The sequence below is a fragment of the Colletes gigas genome, unplaced genomic scaffold, assembly GCF_013123115.1.
Source record: "Colletes gigas isolate AHSC1104 unplaced genomic scaffold, ASM1312311v1 Colletes_gigas_Sc00011, whole genome shotgun sequence".
Lineage (NCBI taxonomy): Eukaryota > Metazoa > Arthropoda > Insecta > Hymenoptera > Colletidae > Colletes > Colletes gigas.
In genome coordinates, this window is record NW_025106640.1 from 7971737 (window position 1) to 7992754 (window position 21018).

The 21018-nt window shown below is 30.9% G+C and overlaps 4 protein-coding genes and 1 long non-coding RNA gene across 5 annotated transcripts; 1 reads left to right on the forward strand and 4 right to left on the reverse strand.

The window, feature by feature from the left end:
* Window positions 1-239: 239 nt before the first annotated feature.
* Window positions 240-632, reverse strand: LOC122398141. Its single transcript, XR_006259172.1, has 2 exons — window positions 513-632; window positions 240-394 (listed from the first exon to the last, which is right to left on the reverse strand). It is a non-coding gene; the product is annotated as an uncharacterized LOC122398141 (long non-coding RNA).
* A 1100-nt stretch (window positions 633-1732) lies between these two features.
* LOC122398187 (protein dopey homolog PFC0245c-like) lies at window positions 1733-9919 on the reverse strand. The gene is made up of 10 exons (XM_043397854.1): window positions 8370-9919; window positions 8089-8291; window positions 7865-8003; window positions 7566-7787; window positions 7348-7449; window positions 4199-4784; window positions 2531-4027; window positions 2266-2458; window positions 1979-2168; window positions 1733-1894 (listed from the first exon to the last, which is right to left on the reverse strand). Exons 1-10 carry the CDS (start codon window positions 9651-9653, stop codon window positions 1841-1843), a joined length of 4470 nt encoding a protein of 1489 aa, XP_043253789.1. The 5' UTR covers window positions 9654-9919; the 3' UTR covers window positions 1733-1840.
* Window positions 9920-10461: 542 nt separating this feature from the next.
* LOC122398188 (1-acyl-sn-glycerol-3-phosphate acyltransferase alpha) lies at window positions 10462-17901 on the forward strand. The gene is made up of 6 exons (XM_043397855.1): window positions 10462-10887; window positions 11891-12206; window positions 12299-12464; window positions 12560-12737; window positions 17668-17766; window positions 17868-17901. The coding sequence occupies exons 1-4, from the start codon at window positions 10703-10705 to the stop codon at window positions 12715-12717; spliced, it is 825 nt and encodes a 274-aa protein (XP_043253790.1). The 5' UTR covers window positions 10462-10702; the 3' UTR covers window positions 12718-12737; window positions 17668-17766; window positions 17868-17901.
* On the reverse strand, window positions 15690-17031 carry LOC122398189 (calcyclin-binding protein). Its single transcript, XM_043397856.1, has 2 exons — window positions 16819-17031; window positions 15690-16562 (listed from the first exon to the last, which is right to left on the reverse strand). Exons 1-2 carry the CDS (start codon window positions 16837-16839, stop codon window positions 15906-15908), a joined length of 678 nt encoding a protein of 225 aa, XP_043253791.1. The 5' UTR covers window positions 16840-17031; the 3' UTR covers window positions 15690-15905.
* A 636-nt stretch (window positions 17902-18537) lies between the features above and the next one.
* LOC122398271 (target of rapamycin complex 2 subunit MAPKAP1) lies at window positions 18538-20754 on the reverse strand. The gene is made up of 7 exons (XM_043397985.1): window positions 20524-20754; window positions 20247-20387; window positions 19826-20094; window positions 19579-19748; window positions 19202-19498; window positions 18886-19127; window positions 18538-18806 (listed from the first exon to the last, which is right to left on the reverse strand). The coding sequence occupies exons 1-7, from the start codon at window positions 20594-20596 to the stop codon at window positions 18628-18630; spliced, it is 1371 nt and encodes a 456-aa protein (XP_043253920.1). The 5' UTR covers window positions 20597-20754; the 3' UTR covers window positions 18538-18627.
* Between the last annotated feature and the right edge of the window lie 264 nt (window positions 20755-21018).

A 21018-nucleotide genomic window follows, 5' to 3' on the forward strand; every position in this document is an offset into this window, starting at 1 on the left:
AAAGTAAAGAACAAAGTTGTACGCTTGTTCTATATTCAAAATTTATTTACTTCATCGCTTATGAACAATTTCAGATACACATTGAAGTATATCTATGCAACCTTGATAATTAAAACTGAAATAGATATGTAATAGTGGTAATATAACAGCATAAGATACTACGACGTTTGACGCACGAAGATCACCAAAATAATCCATCAACATATCAATGAGAAACGGTCCGGAAAAAAGTCTGCTTCTTCTTTATTTTACAACAGGGCTATTGTACAGAGATTATTATTACATAATACATCTATCAGCTTTCATCGGCGACTCAGTTTGCGGCCTTTTTCTTCGGTTTTAAATAGACGTACAGACCTATGAGAGCTAGACCACCTAACGTTATTTTGGCTGCCTATAAAAAGAAATAATGCGTTTAAAGATTTAAGCAATTGCGACGAAACTTTCGGAAATTTTAGGATGCAAAATTAAGTAACGTCGCAAGACGACGGGAAGATTTTAAGGTTACGTACACCTGCACGACCACGATCGGTGACACTGTTGTAGTATTTCGACAAGCCAGTGAACTTTTCTTCCGACTCTCCGCCAGCCATTGTTTCTTTTACAAAGAAAGAAACTTCGTCCTAATGTACCTACAATCACAGAAGTGAAAGAAAAAATGTCACTTATTCAACGCAGCTCGAGTACAGTAACCACCTACAGTTCGATTGATACGTTACGAATACGACAGTTTTCTACATCTAGCCGCCTAGTTAGGATAAACCACCGCCAGAGGGAGCATCCTACATCCGCTACATAAAAAAAGTCAGAATAAAAATTTTTTTTCCAATAGTTTTTGTGTAAAGTAAGTATTAAAATGTTTCTTTAGTCCTACCTATAAATTTTTTAAATATCAAGATCGATAGTCGGGATTTCACAACTTTATCTTGCCAATTGCATGTACTTTTATACGCAAGCGTAACGCATAATCGTATTATTTAAAAAGAACGAATAGGATTGGATATTAATCACGCAGAAGCCGTTATAAAGAACTGTATAATTTATAACTGTAACGATTTATCGTTTAATTTATCGTATTAATTATTTATTTAAAAAACAATATATTATCAGTGTGTTCCCGTTTTAAATGACTCGTTTTTTAAAATAATTTGTCCGAAAGTGTATTTGATTTTGATACGTTGTATAGTCAAGGTCATGAAAAAATTGTACGTTAAATTTAAGTCGACGATGGCGCAAGTGTAATATGTCTTATTGCTAAATAGACATAAAGGATTTTTAAGTTAGTTTCAATTATTATTTTTTTTTATCTTGAATAATAAATCATAGATAACGAATAGTTGTATTATTTTTAATAATTCATTCAGATTTTTCAAATAACAAAAAAATTACTTTTTCGTTTACGTTCATAAATGGTATTTTCTTGATAATTCTATTATCAATTTATATGATTCTAAATCTGTATTTCATTTAGGGTCGTTTTCTTCAACACTCCAGCGGAGAAGACAGAAGAAGATAGAGTTACAAACATATGTTTAATATGTAAGTGCATATATAATATAAATATTATACATGATAAAAGCATTGAAAAATAATATAGCATTTATACGACTATGTACTTAATAAAGTATTCGTTTCATACAACTGAAATAAATATTACTATCACTTTAATAATTCGATATGGTATTTTCTAATATCATAAAGTATTGTAAAATAAGGGAAACGTTTTATTATAACTATTTTCTCAATAACAAACAAAAAATTGTAACTTCACAGTTGTATCAAGGGATTATAAAATATCTGTCATACTTTATCAAGGAACATGTAGCCCCATAATTTATATCTATACTCTATTTTCAATATACTGCTTCAATTGTCCATACGCACTTAAGATCAACTAAAAAAAAGTACACATTACATGAAAATAATACTCATGGAAATTATTACGTTTGAGCGTAGTAACAAAATCAGCAATATTTACCGAAATTTCGTGCGTAACAGATCCATCCAAAAACTCTTTATTTATAAAAGCGTTATGCATTATGCATATATTTATATCCTTTTGTGAAATGAATTTCAATTTAGTCAATAGTTTCACTATTGATTTTAATGATATCAATTGAAGATTATTAATATCATTTGTTATATCTTGCATTGTCTTTGGAAAGATACTAAAATAATATTATATTATATTATTGTTTTTTACATTATCCGAGAAAATATGTTTAAGGGAAAAAGAGTAATTTGCATTAAATTTATAATATTTACCTGAAAAATGTTATATATTCTATCGAATATTGATTTTTATCAATTTCTTCGAATGGTACATGTATGTCAACAAAATGTAAAAAATCTAACATACACGATACTGTTTGAAATTCAGTAAATCTCATAAATTCATCTACTAACAACCACCCTTCTCCTTTATGGTGAAACAGGTAAACCGTCCGCTTAGGTAGTTCTACAATAAGAGAACAATTATACTAAAACAAAATAAACCGATAATCAGCTAATAAATTAATGTAGAACGTACTAATTGTTTGGTAAAATATTTTTCGTTTGGCAGATGAATATGTTTGGCATATAGGGTTCTTGTGAACATATGTGGATTCCTTGGAAGTGGGCGATTTCCAAATATTTCTTAACTCGCTTTCTTTTGAATATAAATTCTTTACTCCGAGATTGTCAATGTTAACTTGAACCTCCGTATCTTTCACAGTTACGTTTTCCGAACTATTCTGCCATTGACTATCGTTGCATGTTATCTCTATATCTTTGTTTTCCTTAAAATATGAAGGATATATTGTACCATAACTCTCGCATTGAATGTCAACTCTATCTTCGGCCAATTTAATCCTCTCTCTCGCATGTATGTCGCATATTTCGTTTAAATTTTTAGTCAGCGATTGTTGTCTAGGCTCCGCTTCGTTATTCAATTGTTTTAAAAAGGTAGGTGTGTATAAAGCGTGCGAGGTAGATGGTCGAGACAAATAGCCTTCGTCGGCGTTTATATCACTCTGTGCTGTCTGTATCACTGGTACCGATGGCAGAAAGCTATTAAACGGTAACCATAACGAAGACACGCAATTATTAGTATCATCGTTTTTACTTATGCTATTGTAATTAGAAATTCCTTTCGACACGGTACAATTATTATTATATGTAAGTGTAGCTTGATTAAAATTAGCAGCGTTATTTGTAAAAAATTTTGTCTCTTCGTTTATTTTGTCAATAGTCTGTACGTTATGATCGACGAATGATTTGTTTGTCAATGAACTACAAGAAACTGGAGCAATATTATCCTTGTGCTCTTGGTCCATAACATGCTCTTTTGAGCTAATTCTGAGATACGAGGGTGTATATGCAAATGTGTTGTAATTGCAATGTGGAGTATTCAGTACATTTTCATTATTTGTTTCCACATGTTCCTCCGTTTCGTTTATGTTATTAATACTGTGTCTTATAAACGGATTATTGACAATAATTTTCGACATATTGTTAGAAAGATTATCCATCGTCCATGTGTAATCGGTAGAAACGGATTTTCCGTTCAATGCAGATGAATTATTTTTATTATTGTTTGCGTTACTAGAACTATTGGTATCAAAATATTGGTGGTGATTGAACGACGCATCTCTGAACAAATTCTCCGGAATATTATGGTTTATGCTTTGGACGTTAGAGTTTTCTTTTTTACAATCGATTAAATCATGTTCAATAACTAATTCTTCGTTTTCGTTCAAAATAGGTGTCAAGCGATTAGAACTCGAGGAATCCTCTTCCTGCGAGTCTAATATTTGTAATTCACCTAATAAACTAAGTTTAAATGGATTTGTCTCTTTAAAAGGTCCATTATTATTTCTAAGTTTTTCTAATGGCTTTGGCACATCGACGGCCGTATTATGATTCAGAAAATAATTTTGAATATCTAAATTAAATTTCGGATTAATATTTTCAAATCCTTGAGGTACATTTTCGATTTTGTATGTTCCCTTATTTTCCAAAGATTGACACACTGCGTCAAAATTTTCTGCAAAGATAAAGATGTTAAAATATATTCAGTTGAGAATATAATAATTAAAGTAATTACTTGGATTAAGGTTTTCATTATGAAAGGAAAGTTGTCGATGATTTGTGGTAGGAAGTTCAGAATTCTCAGTAGGATACCCAAAATTCATGAAGTAACAATTCATAACAGTACCTTTTAGATTATTATAATTATTTGCGACCGAGGATACGGTATCGTTTAGTACCGTTTGGATACTTTTATTAGTATGCGTATACGTATTATCCGTTATATTTAGAGTGTTTCCATCTTTCGCTGGATTATCGTCTATGTTCATATCAGACTTCTTTATTACTTTATTGAAAAGTATATTAAAAGTTGCAGCTATTTGCATTTGTAATTGTAAGTTTTCTTTCCACAATCTCATGAATTCTTTTGGTGTTATCTCAGATACAACCTGACTATCATCTTGCAAGAATGGATTTGTGTTAGTTTTTGTTGGAGAAAATACAGTGGATGATAAATCATTCTTAGAAGTTCGAACTTGTAAATTTTCTTCCTCGATAGTTATTAGTTTGTTCAATTCGTTGGATAATGTGCGTTCAGCCGTAGACACAAAAAGCGTATCATCTAAGGTACTTTGAGGTGATATCAAAGGCATGTTCTTAGACTCTTCGTCGGTCTTAGATATATCAACCTCGTCGGCATAGCATTTTTCCGGTGAATATAGTAAATTTTCTTCCACATAGATCAACATATTTTTCATATCGACTTTATCGTCCTATTAAAAAAAGAAGTAACAAAATAGATCGCATAAAGTGATGTTTCATGAAGTACGTACGTATGTATGTAATGTATATGCAAATGCTATTTGAAACATACCAATTTGGGAAAAAATGAATCACTTTATGTGATCGATATATGTATTGTAATGATATTGGTTCACAGTAAAATGTACACAGTTGATTTCCATGTTACAATATTTTTATTAAAAGAATGAAAAATGTTGTACATACAAGTGTTGTGAAAACATAAAGGTCATATTTTTCCCAAAAATGTAAAAAAATAATCTGTTTAAATATGTTACAAAAATATAATATTTAAGACTTTGGTAAACATAACGAATTAAATTACTCCACAAAGTATCACTGTACATTCGTAATAGTATTTTAATACGTATGTATCTTAATTCTTCTTGTTGAAAAATTGTCTTCATTATTTGTTCTTAAGTTCATCTCTTTACGTATCAGAGATGCCTGATTTTCAATAAATTCCTCGTACTGATCTATTATATTTTTAGATTCAGCACTTGATCGTTCGGTATCGTCTGTGATTTTATTTGCTGAATATACGTCTTCGTAATTGTTACTTTTCTGCTTCTGATAGTTGTGTACATTATTTGTATCTTCGATTAAATCTGAATCCTTTATTTCTTCTATTTGCGAGCATGTATCAGGCTTACAGCTCAGATGATCTTCGATACACTTATTCAAAGGATGATTGATTCTTAGAAAATCGTACATACCAGCAAACGACATTTGTGCGTCCCACTCTTCTTCATCAGATTCTAAGTCAATGTCATTAAAAACTGGTATGTTAGAATTTTCATTGATTGTGTCGGGTGATGATAATTCACTCATTGGTATCAGTTCTGTTGATGTCAGTTTTTTCACAGATAATAGATCTTTCGTTTCTTTCGATTTTTCCATTAATTCTTGCGCTTTCAATACTGATTTTTCTAACAATGGTACTCCTGTAATTACTGATTTTATTAAAATTGGTTCTCTTCTTAATTCTTGCGTTAACATTGGTTTAATCAATGTTGGTTTTTCTGCCACTACTGATGTTTCTGGTGATACTGGATCTTCGTGGAATTCATTTGTATTACTTGTATTCTTAGATAATTCTTTTTCGTTTCTGACTATATTTTCTGTCTCGGTAGAACACGAAAAATCTTTACCATTAATTTTCGAATCAAATTCATTCGATATACTTCGATCAATGCTTGCATTATTTTCATACTCTTTCGCGTCAGATTTCTCATCGCAGTTACTGATGTTTGCTCGAGACGATGTAAATGATTTAACACTTAAATCGTCCGAATCTAGATCAGAAGTATCGCTTGAAACGTACCGTGTCGTGGATAGTATTTGTAATAATTTCTTTTTGATAGTATGTGGCTTTATATGTAGATAATAATTCTTTGGCTGAGATGCATCATCAACAGAATTGCTTTGAAATTTTTTAATACGAAATATACGATCGTCTGTTAAACAGCTTGGATTATCGGCAATTAGACTGTTATCGGACTGCGAGGAGCTGGTAGATTGTGGTTCGTTCGTACTTTCCGAGATATTTGTTGATAATTCCAAATTTTCCGTAAACAATTTCTTTTCTGTTAACGTCTCCAATACTTTTTGAGGAATAGCAATTACCTTTTCTTTTGTTTTATTTGCCATATATTTTTGAATGTTTCTAAATATCAATGAAGATTTGTCTTGTAATTTATTAATATTTCCAGTCGGCGACCAACGTATATTTTTATCATCAGCAGCAAAATGAACACTTTTATGAACTAATCTTAGAAAGCAACTTTTGGCTAATGGTACTTCGTCTCGTTTTGTCGGCACTGATTTATGAATTCTTTCTATCACGTTCTGGTTTGGTGTGTACTGTTTCTTTTGTACATCATGCTTTAAAATAGCGGACCAATCTACATGTTTAAACTCCGTATATCTATTATCTGTATTACACATTCCCATATAGATTAAATCTAGCTCATCAGAATCTTGTACAGAAAAATGATGAGCATATATTTTAGGAATATTGGTATATTCTTTTAAAATATCACACTCTTCATTTCCACTCGATACTTTGTTTAGTTTTTTGTTCGTTTCTGAACTAGAACTTGAAGATCCATTGATTGTCACATTATTATTAGATTCTTGGTTACCATTATTACTAGGAATAGAATTTTCTGAATTCTGCTGAATTTGAAATAACTTCTTACGTAATATCTTTAATTTTCCTAGTGGTGTCTCTTTAAAATTTGGATTACAATCGCTTATATTTTTGTCAGAAGAATCATTTTCAAAGGAATCAGAAGTACTAAAATTTTGTGATCGGTTATTCGTTTTTTGACGAGGTTTTAAATGATTTTCGAGCGATGATATCGTATCAACGCTCGAATCGTACAGTGCTACTTTATTCTCAGAAACCATCGATTTAGCAGACTCTATTGGTTTTACAATTTTGGAAACTTCTGTTATATTACATTTTTGTTTAGCACGTTCTTGACATGTTAAATAATAACTAAATGTAAAATTTCGTTTTTTCATACAAACCATTTTTCCATGTCGTGCTAGTTTTTTCTCAACTAACCAATCATTGATGTGCACATCTTCCTCTTCTGACGTGTCAGTCAAATTTACCAACATGGAGTTGTCCTATTAAAGAATAGCAATTTGTCACAAATTAATAATTGTTCCACATAAATAACTGTCGGTAATAAACAATATTACTTTTACTTAATTATTAATATGTAAATATATTGTATCATTACTTCTGTATCAATTGTTGCTATTGTTGCGATCAAAGGTATCTGAGATGTCCTTAATGCAAAATGATGTGTAGCACTTGCAGACCATTTGGATCCTATATATGGCTTTGTGTTAACTAAACCACATGGTATTGCTTGTGCTGGTATAATTGAAAACATTCTATGCAAGTAGTGTATCTTTTCTGGAGGATATGTTTTTAATGTACCATAATCATAAAACATCACCTATGATAAATTGATATCAGTAACTGTCATTATTATAATCATGATGAATACAGTTTGTGCCATTTTTGTGTACCTACAGTAACATCTAAGTTAGGGTTGACTTTCTTTATTATACCCCTATGCCATATTTCATTGTACATACATACACAATTTAAGCCCTTTTCTAATAAAACTGGTGGCATTACATACTTCTCATGATTTTTTGTATAAAAGTCACTACAAACACATAATCATTAATATACAAAACAGTTAACATCCAACAATATTGTACATTGCAAAAGATTATTTTAATTATACGTACTGTAAATCATTCATAAATGTTTTAAATACTTTTTCCTTTTTACGAAGCTGTATCCAAAAGAACGATGGAGTGAATACTTCTACAACATTAATTTCAATGTAAGGTGTCTCTGCATTTGCTAATTCTACAACATCCAGTTGTCCTACAGTTTCTCCGATTGTTACTATACCATCCGGTATTATTTTCTTACACGTATCAAGTGACTAAAAATGTATAGATGTTAGACCTCTATAAATAATTAATAAAATCTATTACATTCGATTTAAACAAAAACTGTTTACCAATGATGATGGAAGTGCTTCAACATCATTATCTGATTCATATATGTAATGTAACTGTGCAAGATTATCAACTTTTTGCGTTCTCTGCGATTTAATCGAAGGTATTTCTCTTTTAGCATAATACAGCATGAAATCTCCTGTTTTATAAGGTTGTACGCAATGAAAAATGTTGGATAAGTGCGATGCAAATTCCCTAACACTGTTAAAACCATATTCTGCATAATTCAAGGAAAATTTGTACTCCTCTAAATATTTTTGTGGAAGATCGGCACACCAAATTCCATCAGGGTTATTCTGAATAAGTTTTTCTAAACGAAATTGAACTCTTCGATTTACAATAAAATCAACATTTTCATTGTCCGAAGAATTTTCTTTATCTGGCTCTTTGTGAATACTCTTTTCTGGATTATTGGATTCTCTGTGAATTTCTAATTCAACATTGTCATTGTAACCGTGTGCAGTATCTAAATTATTTTGGTCACTTTGCACTATTGGTGTATATTCCAAAGTTTTATATTCTGCAACTTCATGCTGATACTTAGATACACTTTCCTGTATAAAATTAGATGTAGATTTAGTCCTTGCTGTTGCACAAGATGAGTCAGGCATGGAAGTGGAAGGTATAAATGCAAAATCATCTTCATCATTATAATTAATTATATTGTCTGAATCCTCATCTCCTCCAGCAGTCACCATAAGCGGCTTAGAATCACCATTTCTTGCCATATTTCTAATCGGAAAGAACTTATTACTCGTTTGACCAATCCTATGTGATAATCCACGTAATTGATCTTCTATATCACTCATTGCAATGTTTACATGAGGCACTTCTGTCTGGATATAATTTAGTACAAAATCCTTGTTCACGCCATCTGGATATTCGTTAACCATACAGATTACCCTTGTTAATATCTCAGTAGATACGAGAACCCTTGGAGGAGGAGTTGTTGGAAAGCAGAAACTTGGTTTATACACCTTTCTTCCACTTTGGCATCTTTGATATTTTTGATCAGCTACTAACTTACTAACATGTTTTGTCTTATCAGAGGCAATACCTTTTACAAAAGGTATACTGTTCCTAAATTCTATTTGAACAGTTTTTGACAAACTGTGCACAAAATTCAATAAAGAGTGGTATCCTAAAGGTTTCCAGGGTATTTGTTCACCTTCCACTTCATTATAATCTCTGGACAATTGAGATAATGAACATCCATCTTTTCGTGAAAGCAATAGCGCTAATATCGTTTTCTCAATGTTCTCACGTTTTTGTGAATTCGTTTGCATGTTCAACGGTTTATAATTCCTCCAATTTAAATTAGGTGTTCTCGTGCTTTCGAGTAAATCGTTTATGTCCGACTTTACCTTGCGTAGATATAATTCTACCAATTTATTAGAAAATATGTTTACTTCGATTCATTCGTACGCATACGAACGCGTTTTCTAAATACACCAAAGCGAATGCACTATAATTTCCGCCAAACTTTCAGAATTGCGACGTAACTGATACATTTAAATCTATGTTTGAAAATTATTTGAACAGCTTAACATTGGCAATTAATATAACTCGAATAATTTACAATACCCATATTTTTCCAACACTGTATTAAAATATATTTTTAGATTATGTTGCGTAAACTACGAAATCACCACGCGGCAGAATTGTACGGTGCTTTGCACAAACTAACCTAACCATGCAACGAGCATGCGATATTCAGCAAAATTTGAAACTCTTTATGACTTCAGTGTTTCCCGCTTAAACTATCGAATGAATTGTGATACGCGATACTCGACAATATTGCGGTCGAAATTTAAAATTTATAATTTATGATTCGGAATTCCTTTCAAAAACATAGTACATTCGTGTAATGTATTAATTGATAAGAAAGTCTTGCAACAGACATAACAATAATATTGAAACTTTTTTTCTATCTATTATTTATCACATGTCCTAACTTATTGAATAGATACTTAATGAACCTTGGCCCATTGACTTAATTTATGTTAAACAGAATAAAAGAAACCAAAAAACGTAAGCGTTACGTGGTGTCAATATCTTATCCGTTTAATGGGCATGGCCCCTTTGCCTGGCGCCGATTCCCTTTCCAGTACTCCCTAGTAAAAGTAGGGAGTACACGAAGTCGTGGGGAGAAATGTAGGGGAATAAAGAGTTCATTGACAATTACGGGGGTGTGGATCGAGCGGGAAGGCCGCAATCAGTTTTTTCCTGACAACGTTGATAAAGTCATTTAAATAAGTGTAAAATTAGTTAGGCCAGTTGTGAAGTAGATATCGATACGTTTACTCGTTGTATCTACCCTCTGTCGCTATAAAAGATGGCACCGTTGTGTTTCGAGGTGATCCTCGTCGGTTTTATTCTTGTGTTACCGTTCTTATATGAAATGAGCAGGGCATTCCGTTACTATTTCAAGTTCCTCATTTACTATGGATGTGTAATGGTGACTTCAATCACCCTGCTCCCGATCATGCTGTTACGTCCATGGAACGTAAAAAATTTCATGTTAGTAATTATAATGAATCTCGTAAACACAAGATTTATTGTTTTTATGTACTTCTATGCTTCGGTATTGCTTCTTCATCTACTGTTTTATTATTTATTATTCGTCTATGCGGACAATACGTTATCGGACAAATTTATTGAACGATGGTGGTATAGTATTGCAACAGCAATTCCGATACAATGGTAGTGGTTAAAGTGCTGGTAGGGGTAGTTTGAACAGCTTTCACCATGCACCCTGCAAATGTCACGCACGTGACGTTTAAATTAGGAATCTGTGTAAATTATGGAATCGACCACTTTTGTTTAAATTTTATCTTGACGCCAATGATCACAACGATGCAGAAATTTTAGTTTAATTTTTAATTATCGAACATTCAATTTACGTGCCAATTACATGACGATGGTTCACATTCACGCGATAATAATAACAATTTTTCGATTGAAGATATCCTAATTGGGTCAGTCAGTTCACTACTTTATTTATAGAAGAATACGACGTTCAAGGGCCCTTTTTCTAAATTCATGTAAATTCTTCAAAATTTTTAAATTAGGCGGGAATATACTCGTCAATTAGGCGGGAATATTTTTACGTTGCTTTTGATGCAATATTTTACCGTAAAGGGTCGAAGTATCTAAGATAGATTGTATAAGAAAAACGATAAAAAATAGATACAGGTAACTGTTTAGTACAATTAACAATTATTGTAATAAATATTATTTTTTTAAGGTGATGAACAGTGCAATGTTCATCTTGGAATTTTTTTATTGTTTAATGATCTGAGCCCTTAACACAATGTTTTGCAATCTTTTGCTGTTAAAAAAGAAAAGAAAATATCACTGGTATATTGGTTTTATATGAACATGATATGTAGCTTTCATAAGCACTTTTGTGATTTGTAAATTTAATATTAAACTACCATTTGTCAATAATTTTGCGACTTTGTTTTTATTATACTCGCAAACTATTTAATTTTTATTAAAAGTATTGTAAAAAATATTTTAGATTAGCATCGTCTATGTGTTCCTGTTTTACTAACTTCTTGGGAGTCCGTTGGGAACTCAGGGGGAGGGAACATTTAGAACAAGACAGAGCATGTATAATAGTAGCGAATCATCAGAGTTCTTTAGATATAATGGGAATGTTTCAAATATGGCCAGTAATGGACAAGTGCACAGTTGTAGGGAAAAAAGAGCTTTTTTATGCGTGGCCTTTTGGGCTGGCTGCTTGGCTTTGTGGATTGATATTTATAGATAGAATGAATTCAGAAAAGTCTCATCAATGTATCAATACTGCCACAAACCATATTAAAAATAAAAAGGTAATATTTAATTTTTACTTGGCATATTTATTGTAAAGATTTATTGAATTATTTCTGGACGGTATATATTAATTTTTATGTGTTCTTCATAGATTAAACTATGGATATTCCCTGAAGGTACCAGACATAATACTGGTCAGATTCATCCTTTCAAAAAAGGTGCCTTTTATGTTGCTATTAATTCTCAATTACCTATATTACCAGTTGTATTTTCTTCCTACTATTTTTTGTCTTCTAAAGAAAAAAGATTTGATTCTGGTAAGTCTTATAGAAATACTTGGTTAAATATACATATAAATGAGATATAAGATTAAATGTAGATGTATATATATATATATGTATTTCGCTCAAAGGTCAAGTTATTATAACAACATTGCCACCAATATCTACAGAAGGTTTAAAAATAAATGATATCGGCCATTTAATGCAAAAGACACAAAACATTATGGCAGAAGCTTTTCAAGCAACTAGTTGTGAAGTACAACTTTCAAGTACTTCTATTACTTTCTAAAGTAAAATAATAATTCCAAGGTAATTTGAGTAACTATTTTATCAGTCAAAACACAATGGTAACTAAGTCTGAGATTGGAAACTAAAGACTATTTTTCTATTTTTATGTTCCATTATTTTAGTACTTGTAGTTTTAATATTTTATGAGGTGTTCATACCATGTGTAAATTATGTGCAAGAGAATACTCAGATAAGTCTTATAATAACATTTCCTTTAAATTTTTAATAACAATTTTTTAACGTTAGTAATATTTATACCTTACTTTACATATTTTATCTTTATTTTTTATTTTAAACAAATTTTTCGATCTCATATAATGAACATTACTATAATAAATGCATGTACATCACAACGGACCTTTATATAAAATTTGCGAATTTTATACATTTATGAAAGTATCATAAGCTTTAATGTTTTCGTTAAAAGATTAATATAAAAATCATTATATTATGGTGCAGCTTTTATAAGGATAGAGATTTCTAGGAATGAATGGCAATCTCAATTTTATCTTTGAATTGTATACATTGTTACTCTAAATGTGTTTCAGAAATGTTTTAAACATTAATGTCCATACATATGCAGTAACCATTTAGGTATTAGGCTTATAAAAAAAACAAACTGCAAACAGTTTGACTAATTCGATTGTTTAACAGACAAAAACATTTGAGTGTATATCTTCATTTGGATAAACCGTACAACTGAATCTTTTTCTCCCTATACATGATTGTTTTAGCAAAGTATATAAAATATATTTGATTTATATTTGATATGTTATCACAAATCTATTACATGCTTCCACTCGTTCATGCAGAACTAGTACTTAAATTGGTTTAATTTCTAGTTGCAAAATTTTGTACCATTTTAGCATACCTTTTTTATTAAACTACATTTCTTTGAGTTATTTAAAATTTTTCAAAGTTTAAACAATCGTGAAACAAAATTTCGAGTGTAACATTAAAAACATTTTTTTCATTTATTGTTGTATCAATACAATTCATACACTGTGATAACATTTTTATTTAGCGTTAATATCATTGTAAGTATTGATTTCAAATCAAATTGGAACTAACATCTGTTTCATAGTTTCTTCTTAGATTGACTGGTTCTATAATAAGTACTTCATTTAATCCTGTAATGGCACACCACGAGTCATATTAGGGTCTTACAGGTTTGACCATTCCCGAAAAATCGTGTTTTCACTCTTTTTGTTATACTAATATGAATATTGAACATACTTCTCACTCTTACACACTGGTGTCTTCCACTGATTTCAATTTTTTTTCGTTCTGAATATAGCTTGTATTTCATTATCACATTTATCTAAGTTATACTAAGTTTTTTTTTACAGATTAATGGTAATCTCGTAAAATAAACCACTTTTTATTCATCTATAAAAAAGTTTTGCTAAGATTGTGAAAGTGCCATTCCAGGATTAAGATTCATTGATATTATTGATAGTACTTAACAGAATTAATTAAATTTCATTAGACTTTTGTAGCTTCAAATTGAAAATATTACTTAAAACGTTTGCAGATTTTTTTTTATTATCGTCTCATTATTAAGAACACAAATAGGTAAAAATTCTAAGAAGATATTATTTCAAAACATTGAACATTGAAGATATGAATATATATTTTATAATGTTTACATGCAAAGAAAATATTAGTCATTACAAATATAATTTTCAATGAAAATTGAATGCTGTAAATAATACAGATTTTTGTTAAAGTATGTTTAGTAATATATATACGATATAATATGTATATTGAATTTAAATGTTATTTTTATGATTGGAAAAATAATTATTTTTGGTCTCATGCTTTTATAATTTAAATCAGTTATTAGACAAGGTAAAAAATTGTATGACTGTGTTTGTATTTTAAACAAAAAGCATAATTATAAGTAATTGTAAGTCCATTATGCTGACAGTCTACATACAGTCAAATAGATATAAATATCAAGTATTTGTTGTAACATTCAGTTTACAGAAAACTAATAATTGTATTGATATTTTGAGGATTTGGTAATGACTTTTCAGGATTTCTAAATTTACCTAATTTTTTGTAAACGTGTTAATTGTATTACATTATTTCGTATTTACGATAACTAAAGTACTTCGCCATACTGTTATTTTCTCAAAAAGTACTGTACTTGTAAATTAAATAGAATTCATAAAGTTAGGTTTTTGGAAACCTGAAAATAAAATTGTATACCAATATGTTTCAAATTTAAATGACCACAATATATTTATCAGATCAAATTCTTATAGAAATTAATCATTAATTATCATCTCATTGTGTCATATTTAGTCAAGTAAAAAAAGTCAATTACAAGGTACTAAAATAGAAGGTTACATAAGTGCCAAGATGTTTTATTATTGGTTGAATTTTATTAATTGTTTCAATAGTATGTGTAAAAAAAGATTAAAGTTTTAAATAGCAATAATGCAGGCTTGGTATTTTGCCAACTTCTGCATCACAGAAGTGGAAGTAACATAATAGAATTAATAAAATTCTGCTACGGCTGTGTTATTATTACAACATCTCTACCAATGTTCTGTAATTATTATTACATATATAGAAAGGAACATAAGAAATGAATAGTTATAATAATTGCAATACAATCATGAAACACTATTATTTGCCTTAAATATGAAAATTAATCATATTGATTGTCTTTTGTATATTTTTTATTGTAAACAATTTTAAATAACGATGTACACACAGAGAATAGCTTATTGCGTGATCCGGGAGTAAAAAAGACCATTACATGCATTGAAAATTTGTATTTCTTTTCTTTTTTTATACTTTTTAAACATAGCCATATCTATGGAAAAATCTTTTGACAATACTGTAATCGATGAAAGTAAAATAAATTTCAGTCAACTGAGATTAATATATTTTTTATTCGACTATGAACATAATTTTTTTTCATACCTAATTTATAGGCCTAAAAATCTGTTTCCTTAATAATAATCATTTAGATACTTCTTTTTATCATATTACTTACAACATACATATAAGTATACCTATAATGAACATATTCAAAATAATGTAAGCTAGTTATTTTTAAACTTAGATTTTGTACACAGAATAAACTACATTTATTTTTTACAAAGTATTTTTTTTTTATAAGGATCTATTAAATAAAAAAACTTAAAACACATAGACATACAGTTAAGAATAATTTCATAATGATCCGGTTGCTACCATCTTCTCTTCACTCTCTGTCCATGCTTTAGCTATTATCTTTTTCATTTCATCATCACCCTCATTGTATATTTTTCTCATTATATTCATTATACTGGCATTAGGATCAGTACCAATTTCTGGAACCGTAGATGTTTTCGCTTTCATCATTCGCTTTTCTACTTCGGTCACATGCGACCATGTCTTTGCAACTTTCTTCGCAAGGAATACAACAACCATGTCTGTTTTTACTTTCACATTACTGTTATTTACATCAATCTCTTCGCACAGATTGTTAATTGTTAAATTGTAATTTTTGTTATTTAATCCAAAAACATTGAGATTTACAGATCTCTCTGAGAAATTACAAGTCACGGCCTCTTTGGGCAATTGTTGTACATTTTCCAATGTAACATAAAGTTTCATCGTTGTATTCGTTTCATCCCAACAATAGTTATTTATCTTCACTTCGTAGCATTTATTGTCAGAAGAAGAAGGTGTTGCATTAGTCGATGTTGCTGTTGTTGTCTTGGTTTCCTCGATCAATCTTGTTAACTCTGTTTGTAATTTTCTAACTTCAAGACTGAGCGTATCTTTGGTTTTTTGTCGTACTGCTTGCTGAAGTAAGCTCTCAAGTTCCTCGATATCCAACCTTAACTATAATAAGTGAACGCGGTATAGAGTCACTTCGGATATTATTATTTAAAGTAGACGTTAATTTAAGTAACAGTTTAGAACGTTTGCAATAACCATTAAATTTTTCAAGTACCGCATGTATATTCAAACAAATCGTTACATGCGATTATACTAATATTTGATATTACTTGGAATATAGGTAAGGTTCATTTCATAAAAATATTATTATATCTCTATATTTTTGAATAAAAAGAAGAACAAGAAACGTCATACGTACGTTGTCAACTTTTGTAGACATCGTTTTTCTTAAATTATATCGCAAATCTAATTAAAATGAAGTCAATAACGAGGACAAAATTTAACGTTCGATAAGTTTTTAGACAGTGATTAAAAAAATTCCAAACAGATTAAACTATTCGTATCGCTTTCAACGTTCCAGTTTTCACTCTTCGACGATCGAGTATCGACTGCAAACTGCAAACTGCAAGCGTTTTGCTAACTGTTCGACTACACTCACCATAGTATAGAAATTTCTGGAAGGTTTTAAAATGTTCCAGAAATTTCAGTAAAGATGCATATTTTGTTTATTTTCCATTAAATGATTAAATTTAAAAGTACGCTTCGTTAAAAGATACTCTTCGTTATTTCTCGATCTTTATTTTAGTATCTATAAATTAAAATAAATATCAGTCTAGTTATACCTTTGGATTTCTAGTAATATACGATATTTACACAGTTTTCGTGCAAAAAAAGAAATGTTTTTTAATTATCCCGATTAAATTCTGTTTGCTTAAAAGGTTAATAATTATCGTAAAAGTTTTGATTATTATTATTATTTGATAAAATTACGGTCCATGGCCATCGAGACGCGAAGTACTGCAAAGCCATTTTTTGCACCCCATTGGTAACGGTCCTGGGTAGATTGTATTATAAACTTTGTTTCAAATTATTGTTTATAACACAAAATTGGACACGTATGCCTGAAAGAAGCCTTAGTTGTTATTAATAATAAAAGAAAGAAAGAAAGAAAATATTATAACTCGTAAGACTGGAGCTTCTGTGACGTGCTACTGGATATGCTGTTGAAAAAGATTAATTGATAAAATGGATAATTGTAATTTATCAGATTTATCGCAGTCGGAGAAGCATTCGGAAGAGGAAAAAGTTCATAAACGTCGGTCCTCGATTTTTCAACGCCGTGTAAGCGTATTCAACGAATGTATAGGTTAGTTTCCACTTACGCTTTGTTTATGTTTCGATTTTGTTATACCAACGGTTACTTTTAAATCAAAGCTATACGATCTGGTCCTAATGAAAACTTTATAGGCGATAACGATAACGAGGAATATGTGTCCAAAACGCAACAAGAAGAATCTTTCGATTTGGAAGAATATATAAATAGCCTTAGAAAAGAGAGGAAAGAGTGGATAGAAACATTGAGGAAAAGAAAAGCAGAACGGAAAAATCTCACAAGGAAAAAGTTGTGTTTACAAAATGGACAGCCTCTGGATCTAACTACATTGTCAGATTCTGAGAAAGATTTTATTACGGCTCGTCCAAACTACCAACTCATCTGTAAAAATAACAATAAATTGACAGAAACGGCTATAAAAGTCTCAATTTTATACAGGATAGTGTATCAATTAAATAAAAAATTTATTTCGCAAATGGAGAAAAGACTCGGTAATGTTACACATAAAATTATCGAAACATCAGAGTCATGAGATTACAAATATCATAGCATAGATAGAATAATTTTTTACATTATACAAATTTACTACAATTTATTGTAACTCGCAATAAAATAAATATATTTACATACTACGAAAAAAGTAAACGTTTAATTATGTACAAAATTAATTTATACCTTCTGTATATAAAAGTTAAAGTAAACTGTATGACAAAAAATCGTATACTGTTTATGTATTTAAAATAGAATTATTTTTCGTTTGTTCAAAAGATTCAAATATCATTGTAATTAAAATTATATGGAGATTATATTTGTATCAAGGCAACCATTCGTTTCAAATTCTGATTGCTAATGTTTTAAATAATTTAAAATGGAATACAGAAACCAATAGAGTTGTCATCTGTGCAAGTGAAAACTCTTACGTCTTGTAGCTTTTCTTTCTTTTTGAGACAAGTATTCTTTTCTCGACGTGCTACTATGTAACTCGAGTATGTGATTTATTTTTGTAACGATCTCTTCGGCAGTTAACGAATCAGCCTCGAACTCGTGATTTTTGAATTGTCCGCCGGACGATACTGCAAAACGACAGTATTCTTGGTACAGGACAATAATTTCTTTGCATATACCGAGTACATTAGATAAGGTAAAACAAACCTAAACTATTTTCGGAAGAAGAAGAATGTGGAGTATAAATTAATGTAAAAATTGTTTTCGATCCCTTTGTTTCCGTTATCTCGCACCAGGCAATATTGTCTATTTGATAACTAACAGCTCGTTGCCTGTTCCAAAAACGTCCAGCACCCTTTCCTGTTATTATCGGATTGATTTCAATTTTTTCACCAGATATTCCTATGTAAATTTCAGTCTTTGCTCTGACTTTGTTAATTATGTACACCCTGTATAAGTTTACATTCGCGTTAATTACGAATTATTACTTAAAATCGATAACATCTATACAACGAAAAAACACCTATATGATTGGTACAATGGGGCTTCCATGGCAGTTGTATGGCCTTCCATTTTTGCTAAATCCTCTGCAACTTCTTCCTGTTCTTTATTTTTACCCTCTAGATAATCCACCTCATCTTTTATTTCTACGCGTGTAATCATATTATATCGTGCTCTGTCGCTTGGTTTCATTTCCGTTAGACCTAGCGTCGTAAACTCGAATTTGGAAATTGTTTCCCTTGGATCTAAGCAAGGCAAATCCCAATCAACTTCACCGTCGTCCTCGGTGAAGTATAACCCGTATCTTGTGATATCTTCTCTAAAAACATTAGGGTAAAAGCATGTTTTTGCAGCAGTGTATAGTACGAATAATAAACATAAGTTATAAGGAATTCACACTTCAGGGAATGATCCGGATGTTCGATCGCGTATTTGTAGCAAATCAAGCCAATGAAATCCAATACTTTTGCAGTAACAATTACAACTATTTGAAGAGGATACATTCTCTGCTCTTTGGGTAACATACACATAAAAATCCTGTACTTTCTGATAGGAATATCTACTTGCGTCTGCAATAAATGTTCACATAAAGGGCAGCTTTAATCAGGAATACTCTTACAAGTGTACAAAATAAATTTATACGTACGCTACCGTCAAATTTAGCATACTCTATGAACAGATTTTGCGGTATATTTGGACACTTCTGTAGTTGTTCGGATAAAAGAGAATACTTTTTAGTTTGACCAGTCTTTTTACGAAAGTCTTTTCTTTGAAATAATTCTGACTGTTGGCTAAGGGATATGGCAGGATTAGTTTTCCACTTTACGTTCACTTTGGCAGCTTTTTTCCTTTCAAGGTCCATTTTCTCTAATCTTTTAGCAGTATTCGAACGTTCCCTGTGACTGTATTCCATATCTGTAACAACCACGAAATCACAGATCTTCTAAAACGTCTACGTTCATTTTTTCACCACTTCCCCGATGCTTTACTTTTTACGAATACAAAGTCAATAAGCATAGTTTTCTTTTAGCCGGAAGGAAGCATGATTTTTCCAAAGGAAAGATTACCCATTTGTATGTCATACGATTCGACAAGGGCATCTAGATCCTCGTCGTCGCTTTCTTCCATATCAGGGTAACACTGCAGCATTCCATTCGATTTCAGTTGTTTAGGAATATCTTCTCCGACCATGACTACTTCGCACTGACCTTGAGAAATACAGAACGTTGATCCAAGAAATAATACGTGGTACGTGCTTTTGGAACGTATCAACGGGAAAATAAACGTACGAACAGTGTATCAAAAATCCTGGATGGTTAACCTAGGTAGAATTTCATGATGTACCTGTATTGTCGGTCAGTAAAAAACTGTCTCGGATGTGCGACAGGAGCCAATGTTCATTGTCATAAAACGCCATCGCTTTTATTTGGCTGTTCTTAAACCGTAGAAAAATTCTTTGGAAAATTCGTCCTCTATTGTCTAGACGAGGTCTCTTCAGTCTTATGTGGTCTTATCAGTGCGGCCAGATTTGACATAATTGAGTGCATCGACGGCGACATTAGTAACGACGAACTTCCTTAGTGTGTTACGGAGTGGTGGGGAAAACAGACGTGTGCTCGGCATTTCGCGCAACTCCGGGGAAATTGAGAAAGAAGGCGAGTCTGAGCCTTTCCTTCTTGCTCTTCCAACGATACATTTTGTAACAATTAATCAATTAATACATAAAGGAAGGGATGAAAAGGGTGACTCTTCAGTTTCTTTAATGTCTTACGTATTTCTTAAACTTTCAGAGTTTACAAAAATCAGAAATATTCAGGACTTTCAAGATTTTCAAGACTC